At 38.9% G+C, this 22819-nt stretch overlaps 1 protein-coding gene across 2 annotated transcripts in view; it reads right to left on the bottom strand.

Moving 5' to 3' along the window:
- The window catches only part of NREP (neuronal regeneration related protein), a 30494-nt gene extending 10100 nt beyond the window's left edge, over positions 1 to 20394 (bottom strand). Inside the window, exons 1-3 of one of the 2 annotated variants that reach the window (XM_054688418.1) lie at positions 20379 to 20394; positions 19328 to 19368; positions 17968 to 18029 (exon numbers count right to left, since the gene is read on the bottom strand). In XM_054688418.1, the coding sequence (XP_054544393.1) occupies positions 17968 to 17982 (15 nt within the window). In that variant the 5' untranslated portion in view covers positions 17983 to 18029; positions 19328 to 19368; positions 20379 to 20394. Of the gene's footprint in view, positions 1 to 17967; positions 18030 to 19327; positions 19369 to 19773; positions 19879 to 20378 lie in introns of those variants that run through there. The other variant, XM_037530778.1, reaches the window with a different exon arrangement.
- Positions 20395 to 22819: the final 2425 nt, after the last annotated feature.

Below are 22819 nucleotides of genomic sequence, written 5' to 3'. Positions count from 1 at the left end.
CAGGAATCTAGAAAACTTAAATAAGGGACCAGGAAAATGAATAACTTTAAGAAAGTGAAAGTCAAAATCAACAAAAAACTATGAACCAGAGAAACTCTATGGAGGGTGGGGGGCGGGAGGGGAGGAATTGGGGTCAAAATAAGGGTGTTGCAATTGTATGGGGAATATAAAAATAAAATTTATTAAAAAAAAAACAGAACTGACAAGAAGAACAATACACTAAGTCTAATAAATACATAGTTAGATATCCATGAGCAACATATTTTTTTTGCTTTCAAGCATATTTAATAGCTAAACCTACTATATATTTAAATACAGTTTTAATACTGAAATTGTGCTATTTCTTACTGATTCTTTTAAATGTATTTGGGTATTTAAGCTTCAATTGTCTATCACAGCAGGTAAAAATTAAATGCTCATAGTTTTTGCTTTTTTAGTTATTTTTTCCTTCTTTCTTTCCTTCCTTTTCGTACCTTCTTCCTTCATCTCTACCTTTCTTGGCTTTTTTTTTTTTTATTGTGGATAATACATCATGAAAAATCACTTCATTTTTAAAGTCTATAAAGCAATTATCTTGCCAATTTATTACTTGGTATTCAAATTCAAAAAAAAAAATAAAATGTAGAGGAAGTCAGTCCATTCTTCCAAGATCCTACAAAAATGCAAACTAGATTATCACTTAAATTGTTTTTGAGTTTCTTTTAAATTTTCATTTCATTTTCCCTATTTATTTTCCCATAGAATGATCCACAACCAGAATCAATCTAAAATATTACTGACATGTATCCTACTGTATCTACTATACGTCATATAAATTTTGAATTATATTGATTACTTGATTCTAAATTTATGTTTTCTTTTGTTCATTTACTATCTTTTTCAATATTTCCTTGGGGAGATTTTCAAATGAGAATGACCCTCTGGTCTTACTGAGTGCATAAATATACCACATACATATATGCTGCTTACTTAATTGGTTAACATACTTTCTCAGAAAGCTGCTATGAAGATGTTGCATGGCTTGGTTGCTAACAACCCTAGTAAAATATTATTTCCTACCCTTGGTGCAAAAAAAGCACACACAGGAGTTTTTTGGACTTAACAATGATAGGTGCCCACCCCCTGCAATTAGGAAAGCAGAGGAGGCAGCAGGTGTCCAACCTGCATAATTAATTCTCTGTCAATTACACTGTGTGTGGATGAGTGCGTGTGGACATGTCCTGTTCTGCTTCACTGACTGGGGTTTTGAAACCTAGTACTATGATACCAGGAAAATTTGTGTGCCATATACTTGCACTTCATTTCTGCAAACATCCTTTGAAGTGGTGCTATTAAGAATCTCCCTCAAAAGCCACTCTGCTCCCAGGTGTTGCAGGTCACATGTGAGGGCTGAATGTAAACTGAAACCATAAATGAGTTTCAAGGATCATTTTCTCTGAACAGCATTACATCAAAGATTAGATGGTGCCAAAAGACGATGCACTAAGCTGCCTCTCTAGAGACCAAGTCTTAGAGACCTGTCTCATCCTGTGAGCACTGCTTGGAGATGAAGCACAGGGTAGAGGGAATGCATCACAACTAGAAGACAAAAAGATCAACACGCAAGGTATTGGGCCATTCGGATAATATATACAGAATCTGCATTCTGGAAAGCAGAAAGAAAGTGTTTGCTGCCTACATTGGCAAATATTCTGGTCTATGAGCTCAGTGAAACATGTAGTAAACTAACTCAAGTTTGTATGTGTGCATGTGTGCATGCATGCACACACACACACACACACACAGGCTGGTAACACGGGGCAATTACAGAGAAAGCATTAGATACCTCACTATTTCACTGAACAGTCAGAAATGCTCTCCTGCTAGGAAAAAAAAAATGATGGCCTTTTAAAAGGGGGCTGTTGACACTTCAGAATCCCCATACCCAGACAAATCTTTACCCTGTAGAAATGGGGTTTTGGGCAGCACCTGGGGTTCAATGAGGAAAACAGCAAGAACTCATACATATTAGTTAAGTCAATTGACATCAGTTTTTCTTTGAATGTATGTGCCCAGCGGGCAAAGAAAACATCCTCCTTTTATTAACATAATGCAGCAGCTTACTGCCCAACATGATGTTATTGCCCAACACGACGTGTCAGGCAGGCAGGAGGTATCTAATTCTGTGCATTCTGAGTTGGGGTGTCTGAAACAAGCTGTTAGACTTACATAGTGGAGATTTCTAAATTCACTGTTCCTTGTGAAACTATCCTGAGAGGCTGCTGATGAATATGTGGGAAACTGACAGCTGTGGAATTTTATTTCTAGATTTCAACTAGGCAGAGAAAGGAAAGGGAAATCTCCTCCCTGGCAACAAAATGAAAAGTGTTTACATGTGAAATTAATCGTCAGCACAAAGAGCTTTCACAGCCACTCTGTTCCACGATATAATGTTCTGCTTGTTTGGCTGCTGAGTCTTTCAAATTTGACTTCTAAGAATAATAGCAAAGACTTCCAAGAGGAACAATGAACTAAGTTAGGGGCAAGCCACAACAGGTTAACATTATTATCCGACTCTGCTTTTTCATCACTGTTTAACAGGGCTATGTGAGTTCCTAGGGCCTTGATGGTGCACGCTGCAGGCAGGGTGCGGCAGCAGCTGGCTAACTCAAAGAGGGCAACGTGAGGTCAGCTGCAAACATTTGTGTTGCGCAAACTCCTCTTATTCCAGCCTCATGCCTTTCTAACAGGAACATGCTTAGCACAACGAATCCACCTAAAGACTCCATAAATCCAAAAAAGGGAGTTACTGATCGAGGAATTCTCAGATTTCTGCCAAGGCAACCTCCCTGGGCTGGAGGTCAGCCTGGTACAGTAATCCGAGCCAAACTGTGGACTGGACTCAAGGAATTAAGTTCAACATTTCAAATCTTGACTTTTAATGGGGGATTTTTCTTTTTAGGGAAGAAGACAAAACAAACTATCCACAGCTGATACAGCCCTAAGGAAACCAGGAGAAAAAGAACAAGAATATAACTTGGAAACCAATCTCATAAGGGATATCTAAGAAGATTTTCCAAACAAAGGGAAAAAATAGAGCAGCTTTTCAAAACTCTGGTTTGAGGTTAAGCAGTTTGTGAATAAACAATAAGAAAGAAGTGTACAAAACAAGATACCTGCTCTTTTCAACAGAAATAAGTACTGGCCTTTGTTAACTAGCAGCAAAAACAGAAAGTCCCCTCAGGCATTTAAGTACAACATAAGTTTCTCTTTGCCTCCATGACCCCAACAAATATGTTAATAAAATCTTTTACCTCCCTGTAATGAAACCAGAGTAAATATTTACTTAACACATTTGAGTTCTAAGTCTGGACCACCTTATTCCCTTATAGAAATTGGTTTTCACTGATAGTCAAGAAATTAGAATCATTTCTAACTTCTAAGGTACATTTAACAAAAAGAAAGTTAAAAAAAAAATGTTGTGCCCCATACACCAAACTGAACTTGTAAATTTTGAAATGTTCATCCACAAATGAGAGTAACACTGATGGCAGGCTTTCCAATACCAAACATCTGGAGTTAGCAGGACTTTTTACAAGCACACTCTAAGGTTAATAGGGTAAAATCTAGACTTGTTTGAATAATTTTAGGTATGCTGGGATTCACCTTCAAATAACTAAATGTAAGAAATATATTTTCTGGTCACCAAGAATACTATGTTTCCCTCCCCTTTTCCTAAATAAATTATGCAATCCATTAAGATTTTATGAAAATTTTCACCAACACAGAAAATAAATCCTACCAAATCAGATTTGTTTTGTTAAATCCTTTAATCAATGGTCAGTGAGACAAGTATTTATTTATCTAGACATAAAGATTAGGAATTTTTCTTGGTATGGGTGAATGATGTGGTGGTCAATGGCATTTTACAAGCTTGAGGATTTTTTAAAATGTCCCTCTTATTGATATGCACAAGACTGAGGTTTACAGAAAGTCATTATCTTCTCCCAAAGTGCACAATCCAAAAGAAACTATCCTCCCTTATCCATCAGTGCACTCTCTTTTGCTGGCAGCTTCAAACCCCACAGCATTTAACAAGTCATTTCACAGTTCAGTATTCATGTAGCACTGTCCTGATCATTTATAGACTGGAAACTCTTCAACATAAAAGGTATCATAACATCACCAAATTGGGAGAGTGGTTTCTATTGCGGGAGTACATAATTTAAATCTATTTACATGGATTTAGTTACAAAGAAATTTGGCTTTTAAAAATGGAGAAATATAGCCAGATCTGCATCTGTGTGCTCTAAATAATAGGGTCACAAAGAGGTTACTAAAATAAGTCTTCCAACAACCTATCCTCCATGAAAACTGGCAAAAAAATGAAAAGAACAAGAGGAATAAATATAATTAGGGTAGATGTGCCCCTGTACACCACCTGGATCTGCATGCCCACTGGCTGGAGCACTGTCTGATTCAGCAGAATGCTCCTTTGATGACACATAGTCAGGCTGGGAAACAGAGAAGACCTAAGCCACCGTCCCAAATTGTGTTTTGGGGCTGGCACTCAATGAAGAAATAACACCTCAAGAGATGTGATAACTGCAAAAGGAATGCCAAGTTAGGAAGCTTTCTCTCCTCAGTCTTTCTTCCCCTGTAAACCAAACATCAAAACCATACTTCTCCAAAGGAAGAGAAGTATGAGCACAATGAGGGAGTTTGTTGGAACCAACACAGACAGAGTATGTAAATGGAGACCTGAATTTTTTACAGAAAAGTATAATGGAGTTCACTGTGATGTTTTTTTGTTTTGTTTTTTAAATTTTAGGCATGTTTTCCAAGCACATTCATTTAATCTTTACAGTGTTGTTGTAAGAGTGAAATAGGTCTATATGTGTAACATGCCAGCAACAGGGTTAGGGGCTTAAGGAAATGAATCAAGCTTAGTTGTCTATCATACTCTTAAGAGATGAGAACGCTAAGACCTGTCCAGGAACCGGCCCAACCTTGTCACATAAATATGACAGAGAAGACAGGATGCAAAACCAGGCTCTCTTCTCAGAGAAAAGTTTGTCAATATCTTCCTTTCTGCTATTTCCCAGGAGGCACCAGGAGCACTGCCTTAAGGCCTCCAGAGAGCTGGGGCCAGTCTTCCTCTCCCACATTGGGGTATAGCATCTCTGCTCAGGACTCATGGACACCTATCATCAAAAGTAATTTTCTTGGGGGTCTCCCTGGTATATTTCAGTATATCTGCCTGTTCTGCTCCCCACCCTGTCTCTGGTGAATTCTCTCAACCCCCCACACCTCTGGCCTACACCCTAGCTCTTGTATGCATAAATAAATAACATAAATATTTTAACAAAAGAGTAATTTTCCCAAAAATATTTGTTGCTCTATTGTCTGTGCTTCTGATAAATAGCTGCCCTATAAAAATAACTTACTGGGAAAAACATCAGCATTGCTGGAGGACACAGAAGGGTCCAGGTACTGCTCCAGCAGTTGAACAAAGGCTCCGATTAAAGCAGCACCTTGATTTTGGCTACACTGGGACTTTGGATCTAATTAAACCCAAGCGACACTGGTCATCACATTTGTATCTTTTGTCAATTTTCCCTGTGAGGAAATGTTGAGCACAATGCAAATATCTATTAACCACTGCAAGGGGTATTTGCTGAGACACCAAATTGTTTTAACATGAACTTTCAACATTTTATTCTTAGACCAACTAGCAATGGGTAATCTTACTCAGAATATATTTCATCAAATGCATTTGATACATTTGAAATCAAGTTCACTGTAACTTTGATTTTCAAAATTTTTGTCAATTTACATAAACTGCTTAAAGAAATAAAATCTTCATCAGTAATCTACAGATACACATACCATACATGCATTAAAACCATGAAGTGATCCTAACTGAAAAGGAAGGAAATAGTTATTATATCAGAGACGCAGTGAGACAACTACTCAGAACGGTAATTCAGAAAGAAAATTGAGGGATTGGGGTCAAAATGGGGGGGGGGTTGCAATTGTATGGGGAATATAAAAATAAAATTTATTATTTTAAAAAATAAATAAATAAATAGATCTTTGGGCCCAAAAAAAAAAAAAAAAAAAAAAACCAATATATTGGCAAGGTTGTGGAGAAAAAGGAACTCTCCTGCACTGCTGGTGGGAGTGCAAACTGGTCCAACCACTATGGAGAGCTGCGTGGAGATTTCTTGAACTACTAAACATAGAGCTTCCATATGATCTAGCAATTCCACTCCTAGGTATTTACCCAAATGACACAGAAACAGTAATTCCAAAGGGCACCTGCACGCCTGTGTTTATAGCAGCACTATTTACAATAGCTAAGCTATGGAAACAACACAAATACCCAAAAATAGATGACTGGATCAAGAAGATGTGGTATATATACACAATGGAATATTACTCAGCAATCAAAAAAGATAAACACATGCAGTTTGCAGCAACATGGATGGAGCTAGAAGGGATCATGCTCAGCGAAATAAGTCAGAAAGAAAAAGAAAAATACCAGATGGTATCACTCGTAGCAGGAATTTAGAAAACCTAAATAAGGGACCAGGAAAAAGACTAATTATAATAAAGTAAAAATCAAAATCAACAAGCAACTATAAACCAGAGACACACTATGGGGGGTAAAAGGGGGTGGGGGGATTAAAAAAAAAAAAAGAAAGAAAATTGACTTGACTCTGGAAACTTTAATGTAGTAGAAATGCAAACAGTTCTAAACACATAAAAATATAAATATGGAGGTGGAATAATAAACCAATTATTACTCATTACCATCATCAAGGTACCAAATAGAAGAAACAAACAAACAAAAAACAAGGTAAGTAACATTTGATACTCTGATTACACTAGAGTGCTGTATCCAGCCACAAACAGGAGGTGCCCCTCTGGCTCTGTCTAAAGTAAAAAAGCTGATCAATGCAGCAAAATTCACATTAATTATCAGATGAATTATTTCTAAGAAGGCACTGAGCAAATTTAATTGCATTTCTGATTAAATTGTGACTTTGTAGACTGTCAAGCCTCATCTAATAAAATTAAAGCTTAAAAAGCAGTCCTAATAAAAAAAAAAAAGGACAAAGAATAGGCTTAATGAAGATGAAATGAAACAAAGTGAAGCCTTGGTTCCCAGACCTTGATAGCAAGATCAGAACAATTTAAGATTCTATTATCCAGAAGTAAGCAAAATATCCAAAAGTCAGGGGCATTTCATGATGTATAATTAGATTCAAGTAGCCAACAGAACAGCATGAAAATGGAGACCTGTTATGGTCACAGCACCCAAACTTTGGAAATAGTCAAGTCTGAAGTAACGAAAATTAAAATTATTAGGATAAGAAGGGCTTGCAGATGTCAGTGGCATTTTTGACCCTGTATTAACAGAATTGGTTGGGTATATATTCTCAATTATTTAATCAATTAATCAAGAAATATTTACTAAATGCTTTCTGTGAATATTAGTAGTAGCTTTCACCATTATAGCATGAGTACCTTATCATACAGTATCCCCCATTAGTTTGACTTAAGTGTCAAAGTAGCAAAGAAAACACATTTTTTCAAAAAACATTTTAGACCAAAGTCAACAAATCCTGAGAAATCTATTTAGGAAATGGGTAGACTAGTTAATTAATTCATCTTTTTAAAATTCTAATTCTTTTAACCATATATCAAGTGGATGTCTCTGATAATGCATGCTTCCAAATAGCAGCCCACTCCTTGCACACTATTAATTCTTTCAGCAGTTTTACCCACGTCTCTACAATGCAGCAGGCACCAGGCAGTGTTCAATTATGTACTGCCAAACCCACATGGCGCATGTGGCACTCAGGGACTGCCTACAAATGTGCACAACAGACTTTTAAATCAGGGTCCAATAAACCTGTGGGTAACTTTCACTATGATGATTTAGTAAAGGGTGAGAAGAAATTAATAATTCATTGCTTGGGTCATGTTTATAAGTATATTAGTAAGTTTTATCCATGCAACTACTGACTCTAGTTTTACGTAACTTTGATAGTTCTGAATGTTGACTGCCAAAGATACAGTATCTTCTAATTTCTACTATTTCTGGTTCAAGAACAGATACTACACCAACACCAACTTTATCCAATAAAAGCTTCCTCAAATGCCTGAACCCATTTTAAACACATCTTTTTGTAGAATTCTCTCTGTTCAGGACCTCAGTACTTTTCCCTGTTGGAATTGTATCAAACACAATTCAGACAGGAAGGCTGTTACCTGCCCCAGTAATCAAAGGATTGTAGAGTGTGATGGTGATCTGAGTAAGGACTGGAGGGGAGAAGGGAGAAGATCCAGAAGTGGGTAGCCATGCCCAAACTTCGTATTATGAAGCTTCCTCTTGTTTTAACTGTTTATTGGTATGAGTCTTTGGCTCACGAGTTTTATTGATGACAATTCAGCTATTCTTCCTTTCTCTACAATCACTGACCCTGCTTCCCAACTTCAGCTTAAAAGGGGGCATTGTTCCCATTCTTTTATGTATCTTTTTCTTCTCCTTTTCAAACAAGAGTTATATTTGTATTTTAGACTATGGAAGCAAGGATGGACACTGAACAAACTCATTCTAAAATCAAAGGTTTGAATATATCTCTAGCTAAGTAATCATAACACTATTAAGGCAAAGTTTACATTAGAAACCATTCTTTCAGTTAATAATAGGCAATAATTTTGTTTATGAAAATTTATGAGCTGTGTGTCCAAAGCAGACTCGGTCTATTGCCATGATAATCTCGATCAGATTGCTGGACCTGCTGGGAAAACTCTAACACAAACTAAAGTTTGAGCGCTTGCAGGGAAAACACCAATAACATTCTAGAGAAAAATGGTGTTCCATGCTCAACATTTTAGATTCCTCTTTCAGTTAACCACACCAAACTCTTTCTGTACCCTCTTAGATTCTCTTCTGTCTAAAATGTAAAAAGGGCACACAGAATTAGGAGTTGCACTTAACTCTGCCCCCCTGTTTATCTCCCTAAAATGGAGTCTTTTAAAATGTTCAGTGAGAGTGACTTCTCAGTAGTAAATTAACAATCTGTGTGTGGTAATCTTATTTCCTGAGCCACAAGTTTTATAATCTGATCTGTCATCATTCTGCAAAGTATTAGGCTGTTACTGTTGTAAACCTCAAGCAATTCACCTGGTTCTGCCTATAAATAACAAATCCCCATGAATCCATGACCACTGACTCATTTGTTTTATTGATCACTAAGGATATTCCAGATCCTGGATGGGTACTGGAGCAGCTCATGGATGTGGGATCTGTCCCAAGGTCCCATTAGAGCATGGCGATTAATATTCAGGTGTCATTCTATTCTGTAGATAGAGAAAGTCAATCAACATGATAAGGAGCTCTTCTAGAGTTCTCTCTCAGTGGCTAGCTGTCCCATAGTTCCACATCTAAATTCACTACCTAACAATGAGAGGACTAATGCACAGAGGGCTAATACTCAGTAGGGGTCAATATTCTTGTTTCAAGTTTACAATCTTGAGCGTAGGCAAACACGCAGTAAAAACTGACAAGTAGAATGCTATAATTGTGATGAGTAAACAACACAGGAACATGAGCTTATTACTACTGGATGTACCAGGGTTAGACTTTCATAGAAAAGTTGTCATTTCAGTTTAGTCTGGAAGAATGGTCACATTTTGTGAGGAGGAACATTCTTTCTAGGACTAAGTAAGCAAAGGCATTGGAAAGACTCTTGGGGCACATTTAGAATAACAAGAGGCCTGGTTCCTCTAAGAAAATATGTTCCATCATGAAAGGATTATTTCACATAGTTCTTGGCATGGCTGCCCTGCCACAGAAATTAAATGTACAAAGGTCTAAACACAGCCGATGAAAAAGTAATTTTTTGAAAGTATGAGGTGGGAGTAGGCAAAAGACATTCCAGAAGAAATGCTTACCTATGGCACTTTTACTGAGAGACTCAGGAATAAGTTCAACCTCATCTGAAGGGGCTAAAGGGGATCGTGAAGTCATTTCATGCTGAATATTTTGCAGCTGCTGCATTCCAAGGTATGCTATATCCAGAAGATACTCCAGAAAAATCCTTCTTGGTCTTGATTTTCCTCAACTTTTGAGTATCATGTGATCAGATTCCCTTTAGATGGTCAGCAGAATATCGACTAAATTAGCAATAGCCTGTAGATTATAATTTATAATCTAAAAGTATAAAGTTTTATGACGATGATGATGATATAGTGTTGGCTTGATCTTTTTAAGTATGTCTGGCTAATCAGGAGGAAATAGAATAGAACCAGCTGGTATATGTGATTGGAACTGCTTAGCACATGGTTACACTCAGTGAGTCTCACAAAAGGGAAGTGTGACACCTCTCTTCAGCAGCATGTACAACAGCAACACCCTCTTTGGACAAGTGCACACTGCCAGACCTGCTGGGATTTGCCAATGGAAGTGCTGCCACTTTCTCAAGAAGAAAAGGTTAATTAGGGGCCTCCCCGGTGGCGCAGCCTTTGAGCGCTGGGTGGCGAAGCTGCCCATGGCCTCCGCGGCGCCGGTTCGATCCCAGGCTGCTCCCCGGCCACCAGAGGAGGGTCCCACATGGCGCGCAGACCTCTCCTGCCGCCCGCTGCTCCCCTCAGCAGTGTACTTCGGTCCTTCTGCCTGCTCTGCTCCCCGCTCTGGCTCTGGTGAATTCTCTCACCCTCCCGCGCTTCTGACTGTACCCAGTGCATGTATAAACGAAACAAACAAACAAACAAATAAATAAATAAAACATGCCTCTATTAAAAAAAAAAAAAAAGGTTAATTAGGCACACTCCCTTTTTCCTTCCCAATTCTAGGTAGGATATTCCTTCTCTCCTTCACTGTCCCCTACTCCAAAAGGAACAACAGACAGCAAAAAACAAGGAAAGGTTCCACTTAACCAGAAAGCATATGTGACTGTGTGTGCTGTTGGGCAAAGAATGCAAGCAACCTTGGAACCTGAGAACCTTGGACCAATTCCAAGGTGGCTTCCTATGGCTTAGCAGATCAAGTCCTTGACTCCAGATCTAGTTTGTGAGGTCTGTCCTTGACCAGAATAGAAGCCCTAAACAGTGGGGAGGACTGTAGTGAGAATGCATTATGCTTACCCTTGTAAACATACCTTTCAAATATATTCCCTTTATCTAAAATACACTTCTCTCTAAATCTACCTAATTGTTCTTACTTCATCTAAATCTATCTAATTGTTCTTTCTTCTTTTTTTGCTCTATTTATTAAGGACTGATGCTAATCTCTTGTGAGAAAGGTCTAATGAGGCATGGAGTACCTGCTCTCAAGCAGTGAAGAGACCACTTGTAGGTTTCAAATTTCACATTGACTCTAAACAATTGTTAATAGAATTCTGTGTGGAGAATTTTAAAATCATATTCATTTGGAGTATATCATATGTACACTGATTAGTATTATTTGCCACAGGTGTAAAAGGAATTAGTGTTAGGATGCACACCATATATTCACCATTACTGGCTCCAGCTTACTGTCTACTTCCTTAATAAAATATTCTCTGTGCAATTCTTACTCCACCAGGCTCAATATCACTCATGCATTTTACTACTTAGCACTGTTATAGATTATGGCGCTGCTGGTTAGGTTTGTTATATTAGTCTATTTCCACAACTAAAATATTAGTTCACTGATTACAGAGGCCCAGTGTGCACTTCCTATAATTCAAGTACAAATAAAAGTATGCACTTGAATTATAACCAAGTGAAAATAAATGACTAAGTACAAATAAAATGTTTAAAAAATACTTGTTCAACAGACATAGGAATAGATGTGCAACCCTACTGCTAACTCTTCTCAGTCTCTTTACACTTTCAGGCATGTCACTTTGGTGTTCTTGGGATCATTTTCTTAGTATCACAGAATCAAATTATATTGGAAAAAAGTGAGGACTCTAAAAGTTCCAACTTGGAGCAAAGCTCTTCCTGGATCAGTAGGAGATTTTATGACTTCATTGTGTGTTTTGGATACCATAGCTACATGAAATCTAGAGAGCCAGCACCTCAGCAGGTAGTTCAGAGTATGGCTCCAAAAGCCGGTAAAGGTAAGCAATTGTGAGTCACTTTTTTTTGGATAGTGGCTTTATGATTTACCCACATTTTTTTCCCTCCTGTTAATAAATAACGGAAAATACTTCATTGTGAAAACTAAATTTACATTCACTTCAACTTCCTATGTCTTTAGAAGTTAAGACACAAATTACTTCTTGTTCACAAGAATTAAACACAACTGTTATTAAGGATGCATTTTAAAAAGCACAACTTCAATAGATATTAGCATGTATATGCCAAATATTTATTGAACCTCTAACATATTCAATACTTTATTAAATATTGTATATGAAGTTTAATACACCTTCTGACAACCTATAATTTATCTGGCCAATGAATGAAATGCATATGATCCAATTAATAAATAAGCAGGATATTATAATCTAGTGTTACAGCTAGGTTAATACCATGTCATTGCTACTAACTAAATTTAGAATTAGTTGAGAGTCATGTTAATGCTTAAATTCCAAGCCATTAGAGATGCTAGAACTTGTCATGCACTAGAAGATCAATTTCAGATCAGTGCCAATTTTTTAAAATAGAAAAATGCTTCAAGCTGTACCTGGGTACAAAATATATCTAGAAATACTCACTTCAGATAACTTTAGAGCCAATAAATGATATTTCTAGCAACCATAATTTCTAGAGAGCTGGGCTGAGAATTATGGCTAATCTGTTCTCCAGTTCAAAGCAAAGGGACAATTTAAAATTGTAATCATATAATATATCGTGATCAACTAAGATAACATAGTCTAAAACCTGCAACACATTTTCCTCTGGTATACTCAAACTGGATTTGCTGATACCGATTTCCTTATCCCTGGCCTTTTCCTGTATAACAAAGGAATTATGCAGATAATTCTGGCAAATCCATCCCACTCCATCACCCCAGCAAACTTCTGAATAACGAAGATGAAAATGACAAAATCAAGTTTTTGTGTATTAAGCATATGTGAATTTTTGTCAATCCTCCATTTTACTTAAGCTGTGACAATAGTGTCTTATAGCACTTAGTCAAGTATAGCAATAAGAAAAATATACAAGGCCTCCCCAGGTGGTGCAGTGGGTTGAGCGCAGCGCTGTGAAGCTGTCTGTAGCCTCCGTGGCACTGGTTCGATTCCTGCCCCAGCCGGGGAGATTCCCACATGGAGCGACAGACCCCTCCTGTCTGGCCCGTTTCGGTCCTTCTGCCTATTCTGCTCCCTGCTCTGTCTCTGGTGGATTCTCTCACCCTCCTGTGCCTCTGGCCTGTACCCCAGTTCTTATATAAATAAATAAATCTTAAAAAAAATACGCAAGACAAAGAAAGTCACGGTACTTTACCCTAAGGTTCCTCACTTAGTTCAATGCAGATAATTAGTGTATAAAATTCATAGTCTGTACACAATTCATTTAATTTGGTAGAATATTCATATTTTGAAGTGTATTACCTTATTTCCTACTCAGGAATCCATCATAGGATTTAAAAAAAGTCAATTCCTTCATGTGTATTTAAGATGATCTCACTTACATACAGATTTTTAAGAACTGTATCAGGTTTAAATAGAATGATAATTTGAATAGCTACTTTGTCCAATTCTGCTTAAATAAATTCTCCTGCCTGAAATATCTATGCATCAGTTTGAGAGGTAGCTGGAGTGAAGTACAGATAGACTGTCCCTACTGTCCTAATTCCTGAAACAATTCCCAATTTTCCCTTCACGATGTGCTGGAAAACTTGGTGAAAGAAAAGACAGTATCATAGAAAAATTGTCCTGGAGGTACTCTTCAGCATCTCCCCAATAAAAAATCTTCCAGCAACTTGCAAATTTACATTCCAAAACCCAGTGACACAACTACCAATAGGATTGCATTCCACCTCAATCTTTGTCTTTTTCTTTAAACAAGGAAACTTTAAGTTAATTGGGGGATTATTGAAAGTCTCCTTGCAAATCCATGAAAGCCACATCACAGACTATACAGAAAACAGAGCTCTATGAACAGTACAATAGAGCCAACTCATCTTTCTGAAAAGCTCAGCATCAGCCTCAGAGAGGACTTAAATTGCTCCAGTTCCAAAATCTCTTAAAACTTAATAAGATGATGCTTATGCCACTATGTCTACAGCACACACATACTCAGAGGCAAGTTTACTCTGCAGAGAGGAGCTATGTTGAAAATCAGAAATTAACCCTGAGGTTGAATTAAATAATGCCTTTTCCAAACTATTAAAGTAGATTATATACTCATTCTGAAATATTTTAATCTCACTGACATATCTGAAGCAAGTACCTTTAAAATAAAACACCCTGGGCCTCCCTGGTGATGCAGCAGTTGAGCGCTGGGCAGTGCCAGTTCAATCCCCGGCCGCTGAGGAGGGTCCCACATGGTGCGCAGACCTCTCCTGCCACGCCCACTGCTCTCCTCAGCAGCGTATTTCATCAGTCTGCCTGTTCTGTTCCCCGCTCTAGCTCTGGTGAATTCTCTCACCCTCCCATGCTCTGACTGTACACAGTGCTTGTATAAATAAATAAATAAATAAGTCTTTAAATAAATAAAATAAAACACCCAGATAAATATCAAGGACCCAAATAAAGTAGAATCATAGAATAATATCTAGCAAAAAAAAGTCAAATATAAATTAAAAGTATACTGAAGATCTCTTCAGAGTTTAATATTCTGTTAATTGCAAAAAAAACAAAAAAAAAAACAAAAAAAAAACATGGTTACTAGAAAAATCACTAGGGAGTGAGTTATTGAAAACTTTTAACTATGATACAACCAACAATACTCAAAATGAAAAATTTTACCAGCACTCCTAAGCTGCACCACCCTAGGTGCTACAAAGCAGTCATCCCTGTAAATGGCGCCCCCTGGAGTTGTGCTCAAGTATCTCCCACAGAAAACAATGTGATTGCCACCTCTTGCAGCTGAACAAGTGGTTCTATCCAGATAATGCAAAAGGCACACTGGATTCTTGATTGTCTTCAAATTATCGTTGTAAAACTTTAGTTATCATTTTAGGGTATGTAAAATGTTCATATATTGAATCTGTTTTGAATTCTGGAGTCTACAAGTTAATTTCCTAAATGGAATGAGCTGATTGTAAATTTGTATTTGGAATAAGCACTTTCTAAAACAGGCTAAATACACTGAAATTAGATCCTCTCTAGTGTTTCAATCCATGTAGATGGAAATACATGTTCAACTGAAAAGGCTTATTTATATATTTTTTACTGGTGGCCAAGTGTTAAACCTCCTGCTTCTCTAGCAGTAGTTTCTATTGTATATGGGTTAAGTCTTCAATCTCAGTAAGTACATTACAGACTTCAGTTCTAATCAAGGAAAGAAAACTACTTCATTATGCCCAAAAAGGAAAAAATAGAGGTGAAAGACACCTGCAGTATCAGTATTTTTTTTTAAATAATGGATACTTTGTTTTCACATTAACACATACAAGACTGTGAAGAGCTCAGACCTCCCTGAAAAAGAAAATTACTAGAAAGTTACTTGGAATCACCCACAGAAAATAACTGTTGTTGGGATGGTTTCATTTCAGGCAATGAGCTTGTGCCAAAGGGAATTGACATTGTGATGAAAGGATCACCAAAAAGTTGTGAGAATTTTTCCATGAGTAAAAACCCTTCCACAACAACAAATTGTGATTTCTCATTCCGCCACCATACATAAATGACAACTGTAAGAAATTAGCAACATGTAATGATAATTTGAATTTGCTCTTCTGTATTCAAATCTTTCCAACTTTCAATCTCTGCATTGGCATACATGCTTGCCTTCCACAAACTTCCCTCCACTCACTGGCTACAGCAACATGATATTTACTCTTTAAGCTTGATTTATAGGGCTTATAATAGCAATCAGTGGTCAAATTTATGTTTAAACAAATTAGTCATTGACATATAACTTACTCTAACTTCACGGTCTGTCTATAGTGACAAGGACGGTAAATTTCTGGGACAAAAAGCTAGCAACAAGGTGATGTGGATAATCACAGTGAAAGACGATTAAAAAAAAGTGCATAGCCTGTTGGTGGGAGTGCAAACTGGTCCAACCACTATGGAGAGCTGTGTGGAGATTTCTGGACCTACTAAACATAGAGCTTCCATATGATCCAGCAATTCCACTCCTAGGTATTTACCCAAAGGACACAGAAACATCAATTCCAAAGAGCACCTGCACTCCTATGTTTATAGCAGCTCTGTTTACAATAGCTAAGCTTTGGAAACAACCCAAATGCCCAAAAATAGATGACTGGATCAAGAAGATGTGGTACATATATACCATGGAATATTACTCAGCATTCAAAAAAGATAAACACATCCAATTTGCAGCAACATGGATGGCACTGGAAGGGATCATGCTCAGCGAAATAAGCCAAAAAGAAAAAGAAAAATACCGGATGGTCTCACTCATAGCAGGAATCTAGAAAACTTAAATAAGGGACCAGGAAAATGAATATAAGAAAGTGAAAATCAAAATCAACAAAAAACTATGAACCAGAGACACTTTTTGGGAGGTGGGGGGCGGGAGGGGAAGGATTGGGGTCAGAATGGGGCGTTTGCAATTGTATGGGGGAATATAAAAATAAAATTTAATATTTAAAAAAAAAATAAAATAAATAAATAAATCTTTGACAAAAAAAAAAAAAAAGTGCATAGCAATTTATTTTATTAACACCTAGTACTCTGACAATGCTAATGTGGAATTTAATATGAAGATAAGAACCATTTACACAAAATCCACTGATTAGTTTGTGTTCCTCTCTTTTCCCTTCTGCCTTAAATTTCTTAATTTTGTCAATGTCCAAGCAAGGGCTATTTGGGGGATGGGGGGTATTCTGACATCCACCTGTTGAAATGACAGGTGAAGCATACACAACAAGAGCTTACTTGTTAATAAAACTCAAACTGAACTCATTTAATTGCCTCTGATTCATTCTTCATCTGGGAAATTTAATCTTGGGTTATTCTCAAAGAAAAACATCAAGCATATCAGATTCACTTTTGATTCATTAAATTCCACCCTCATTTAAAAGGAAAAAAAAACCTAAATTTGGAAATCACACATTCTAAGTGGCAAAATGGTGTTTTAAAGAGTATAAACATCTGCAGTAGGACATGCTGTACTTAACTACAAAGTTTTCTGACATTTCTGTTTTTTTTTTTTTTTCCCCAGTTCAATTAATTTCCAAAGAGGGAAATTTTCACAGAAGATGACTATACCTATTCAGCTGTTCTCAACCTGTATTTCATCTATTTCTTTATTTAATCGGTCATCAAACATTAAACTGCCTTCTCTGTGGATCATGCTTTGCAGAAATAATTACTTTCATCTAGAGGGTAGCATGTTTGACATCTAAAACTGAGCAGATGTTTCTCATAAATGAATCTATAAATAAAAAAAATAACTAATTCATTTTGAGATGCAATGGACAGAGCATAGTAATATAGAAGTTCATGATCTTCATACATACTGAATTTTAAGGATATCAGCTAGTGTATCTGCTACTTTTTGGATTAGCTCTAGCTATCTCTAAGAGCTTTGTTTCAATCCTTCTGCTGTTACCTTTTCCATGCATGTTCTTCTTAAAAAACAAAATGCTTTCTGCAGTTCTAGTTAAATAAATCTTGACTTCTGAGAGAGGAAATTCAGTTTCCTATTAAAAATGATTGAAAATCAAAAACATCCATTTCACTACATCAGTTCATATAAATTGCTGTACTGCAAAGCTCCCACACGCTAGAGTCAGCTTTTAAAGGTCATATGGGGTAGGAACAATGTAGGGCTGGAGGTGGGTGGTTGATATTTATGTGTAAAAAAGATTGATAAGTGACTGTGAATCTCCTTGTTGACAAGTCTTACCATTTTGAGAATCATAACAGTCTTGGCCTTCCACCCTCCCTCTTCAGTCCAGGGAGACCAACCTGCAAAATACATTTAAATACAATAGAAAATTCACCTCCCCACAGGTTAACAAATGAAAAAAAAAATATTTTTTTAGAGGTTATAGACAAATAATAATTTTCTGTCCTTAAGATAAGTTACATGCAAATTATTGTAACCACTGGATATTCTAAAAGAGCTCTCCAAGCAGTCTACAGGCTTAAATAGGGGACAAAGGAATCCCTGATACCTGACTTCAGAGAGTCTTGGGCTATTCTTAGTGTTTGACTCATCTTTAAATTGAAGGAGTTCAAAGGGTTTAGCCACTTATAAGTAGACCCAAGTTATAAAAATAGATTGTTTTCTGGCTGCTCTTTGTTCCCAGACATACTACTGGCAGTATATTTGCAATCAAGACAGCAGAATAGGAATCAGCCTTCCTCCATGTGTAATGCCTCAGAGTGGATATTTTTGGAAATGGCACTGCATTACATAACCTTCTCTGTTTAAAAAAAAAAAAAAAAACCAAAAAACACTACACTGGAGGGGGGAAGTCAGGAATATACACCATTATGCTTTTTCTCTCCAAACCAAATAAACATTATGTACATGCTGCAGTGATTTTTCTCTTAACCTTCATGGTATCCAAACACAGTTCTTTTGTCTAAGTTATGACAAAAATTAAGATGAGTGGAGAAGCTAAAAGTTCTTCATAGGGATATCATAAGCTCTTAAGAGTTTTCCTATATTGCTATTAAATATATATGTATATATGTGTAAATCAGATTATGATTAAGAAGCAAAAAGCAGTCATTTCTTGTTAAGCCTGCCCTCCCCCAAAGTTCATCTCCTTTATAAGAAAATGAAGAAATAAAGTGTTGCAAGATCAGAGGCAAAGCCTGAGAAGACCTTTAGTAGTACCGGCAGCGCTGAAAGAGTAATAAAGTGTGAGGTTGCAGGGACAAAAATTCATTTTACACCAGGGGAAGAGGGTTGCATGCACCAAAGTGCATCTAATGCAAAGAAACAAAACAGTTCCCAACAATGCTTTATGGGCAAGAAGAACAAAAAATTAACTACCCTAACAAACAAAAAACCCCACCCCTTCCCCAAAGAATTCTCCCTCTTAACTTGTGCATTTTACAAAAAGCCCAGCTTTAATGCAGCAAGACCAAAATGTCAGAATTCGTTCAAGGTACACGCTTCAGTTCTTTAAAATTTAGAGGTAAGCAGCATGCACTCTGCAGGGTTGAAGAGTCCAGCTACCAGCAACGGCAAGGAATCGACACAAAAGAGAAAGCAGCGCTCCCGGCCGGGGATGGGAATGGCATATACTTACAGACAAAAGCCCGCTCCCAGCTCACTCTCTCCTTTCTACACCTGAAACACAAATGTGGATGAAAAAGGGCATCATGCTAGAAAGACAGCTGGGGGGAGGGGGATAAAAGGGGGAGGGGAAAGGGGTGGAGGAAGAGGAGGGAGGAGGGAGAAGGGAAACAAAACCCAAACCGGCTGCACTTCCAAGAAGTGCAGCCTTGAAAAGGGAGGGGAAGGTCTCCCAGCCTCGCGCTCTTGCTCCAACAGTACGAGTGTGAGTGTGAGTGTGAGTGTGTGTGCGCGCGCTGAGTCTTTCTATAAGATTATCTCTCTGCCTCTCTCCCTGTCTCTGTCTCTCCACGGCTAGTGTGCCAGTGAACAATGAGCTAATTCTCAGGGTGCTGGCACTGTGCCAGCGCCCCCAGCCTTGCTGCCACTGTGCCGCTGCCGCGGAGCCAGACTGCTTACTCGGCAGGAATCGGAGGCTCGGGGCCCCGCTGGCGGGCGGCCAACGCGCGCGCGCTTGGACCCCGACTCGCGACACCCCAGCGCCCAGCGCGCCGCCGCCCACGCAGCGCCCGCGCGCCCCAAGGAGACAAAGGGGACCGCAGACCAGCGCCGCCCCGGCCCCGCCCCCGCCCCGGAGCCGAGCGCGCGCGCGCCCCGACCCGGCCTCTCCCGCCCCCCGCGGGCTTCTCCTCCTCGACGTGCGGTGACTTTTCAGACAAATAAGGAGGTGGAGGAGGCGGTTTGGGGACGCGCCAGGCGTGAAGGCGGCCAGGGCGCTGCACAGACCGGCGGCCCGCCAGGACTCTGGGAGAGGCGGTGCGGCCCGTACTGTAATAATAAACCTGCACCAAAGGGCATCTGAGGGAAAGAGGACGGCGACGGGCGGCAGCTGCCTTCCCTTTTATGTGCCTGTCCAGAGCGCAGCAGAAAATGGTGCCCGCGGCGGCGCGAGACGCACGTGGGCACACAAAGAGCAGGCGCCACCGCATTTACACTCGGCCCGGAGTTGGTCCCACAGCCCCCGCCCGGAACGTAAGCCTTGCTCACCCCCTTCCATTACCCACCTCCCCGCCGCGTGCACCCCGGTTTAGGGAACACGCGAGGCCTGACCCAGAGGCCCTGTGCCCTGTGGTTGCGCGCGCGCGCACACTCCGGTGCACACATCCGAGCGCATGCACACAGTTGCACGCGCGTACTTGGATCCAAGCACATACACAAGAGCTGTGACCTGGGGTCATTGTCCTGGTTCTCCCTTCTTATAGGAGGATATACATGTGTCTCACTCTTTGACCTACTGAAAATGTACTTTTTAAATTTGGAGACCAGTTTGAAAAAGTAAAGTGTTTGCATTTTTGATATTTTACAAAGCTCGTTGACAATCTGATGGTTTTCAAAGTGATCAATAGCAAAAATTTTGCTGCAAATGCGAACCGGTTTTGTTGTCAATAAAATAGAATGTAATTTTATGGTAAATATCAGTTGTTAAAATGGAAGATTATTTTCTAATTAAGTTGCTTTGCCAAAAAATTAAAAAAAAAGATAGAAAGATTCCTAGTGCCTTCTACATTTGCCATCCACATTTTATTACAGGCCATAACCCAAAAGAGTGGTCTTTTGCCTTCTAGGAAAAGACTATCCTCCCCATCCCCCACCAGAATGTTAGGTGTAGTTAGACCAGGCAGGGCTTAATTAGAGACTAAAGCATGGAGGGAGAGGTGGCCTGAAGTAGGAGGACAATTTAGCCTGGCCCCTCCAGGGTAGTTAGGAGGAATAGATAAAGGGTAATTCCAGGAGGAAGACTCCAGGAGAGCACCATTATCGCTTGTTCTGGGTCGGGGGACACCAGGTCATGTGCATACATGTTACATTGCAGCTGTGCATGTGGGGTCTCTGCCTTCTCCCTCCAGGAATTTTTGAGATAATGATCAGTCAGGCTCTCACACTTTCTGTCTAGCTGCTGCCTCAGGGTCAGTGTGATGGGCCAAATTGTTTGGACAAAGCTCTTTCCTTCATGATTTAGTTCACCTGTTCAAACAGGCCTCCTCTGGCTATCACACTCCTTTACCTAGGCTGTCTCAGTTTTACTTCTAATCAATCAAAATAATGTCTTCCATTGTAACAGACAAAAAGAAAAGTAAGGGAGGAATTTACAAAATTAAATTCTTAAACATGTTTATAGAATGTACTATTTAGATCTAAATAGTTTTGGATACAGAGACAGTGCATAGTAAAAAGCAAGACTTTATAATTTAATTCTAAGAATAAATTGAATTGTCTATAAGCTTGTTGCCAGGACTATAGATTGCCTTTCACATTACAAAAATTACCAGGGCAGCAAATATTAGACTGCTATTGTGTGTGATGTTTAATGGGACCCAAAATAAAAACTTCCCTCCCTGAATTAATTTGAAATGTAACACTCGTTTTTCTGCAAAAATTTACCTTGAAGCCATTGCTAGTGAAATATTTCTGATGCCTTCAAGGCCACTGTGAATCTATCAGGGGCCAGAAGAAAGAAAATGTGTTTTTGGTTTTTTTTTTGGGGGGAGGGGTGGGGCTAGGGGGTAGCAGACAGAAACTTGAGGACTTCTCTATGTTTGAAGTCCCAAAGGGTAGGTCAGTGGCATCTCATAATTGAGGTCTTTGGCATTCACCTGAGTCAAGCTGAAGAAGAGACCCAAGAAGGCAACCGAAAATCTATCCCAGGGAGATATGTTCAAAAGTTACTTCTGCAGTGCCTCCCTGGTGGTGCAGGATGTTGACCACCACACTATGAAGCTGTCCGCAGCCTCTGCAGCATGGGTTTGATCCCGGCCAGTCAGGAAGAAACCCACATGGCGTGGCAGATCTCTCTTGTCTCACCTGCTGCTCCCCAGCAGTGTATTTTGCTCCATCTGCCTGTTCTGCTCCCTGCTCTGTCTCTGGTGAATCCTCTCACCCTCCCACACACCTGGCCTGTAACCTGTTCTTGTATAAATAAATAATTCTTAAAAAAAAAAAAAAAGTTACCTTTTGCAAAGAACCATCTCCACTCTACACACACACACACACACACACACACACGCACGCACGCACACACACACGCACTGACTGGCATTTATACAAAAGTTATCTAAGAAGTTCTTTCAAAACACAGGGAAAATTGGAATTTTTTTGTATGTTAATTTTTCTTCATTGTAACCACAGACATTAAAGGTTATATAGTTTATTTTTTGAGAAATAACACTGGGTCAGAATCATAGTCTATTTATTGTGTTCCAGAAAACCATTATAATCCAACTATCCAAGAAATATGTGCATCCTTTCTAGATGTGGAGGACTGTGGTAACAACTAGGGACATAACAGAGGCCAAATAATGTCACCGCATCAGGAAATACAGCAGTAGCTCTCTCCCAGTGCCACAGGGTGTCACACTCTGCTACCCTCCCATCTATCTATAAACTGTGTGATAGGCCCACTCTTCTGGAATATCTTTCTAATCCTGGTAACACCTGCTCCATTACA

Source organism: Talpa occidentalis, unplaced genomic scaffold, assembly GCF_014898055.3.
Source record: "Talpa occidentalis isolate TD23 unplaced genomic scaffold, MPIMG_talOcc4v2.1 talOcc4.6, whole genome shotgun sequence".
In the NCBI taxonomy this organism is placed as follows: Eukaryota; Metazoa; Chordata; class Mammalia; order Eulipotyphla; family Talpidae; genus Talpa; species Talpa occidentalis.
The sequence above is the reverse complement of the archived record's forward strand: the minus strand, read 5'-3'. Positions and strand labels throughout refer to the sequence as shown.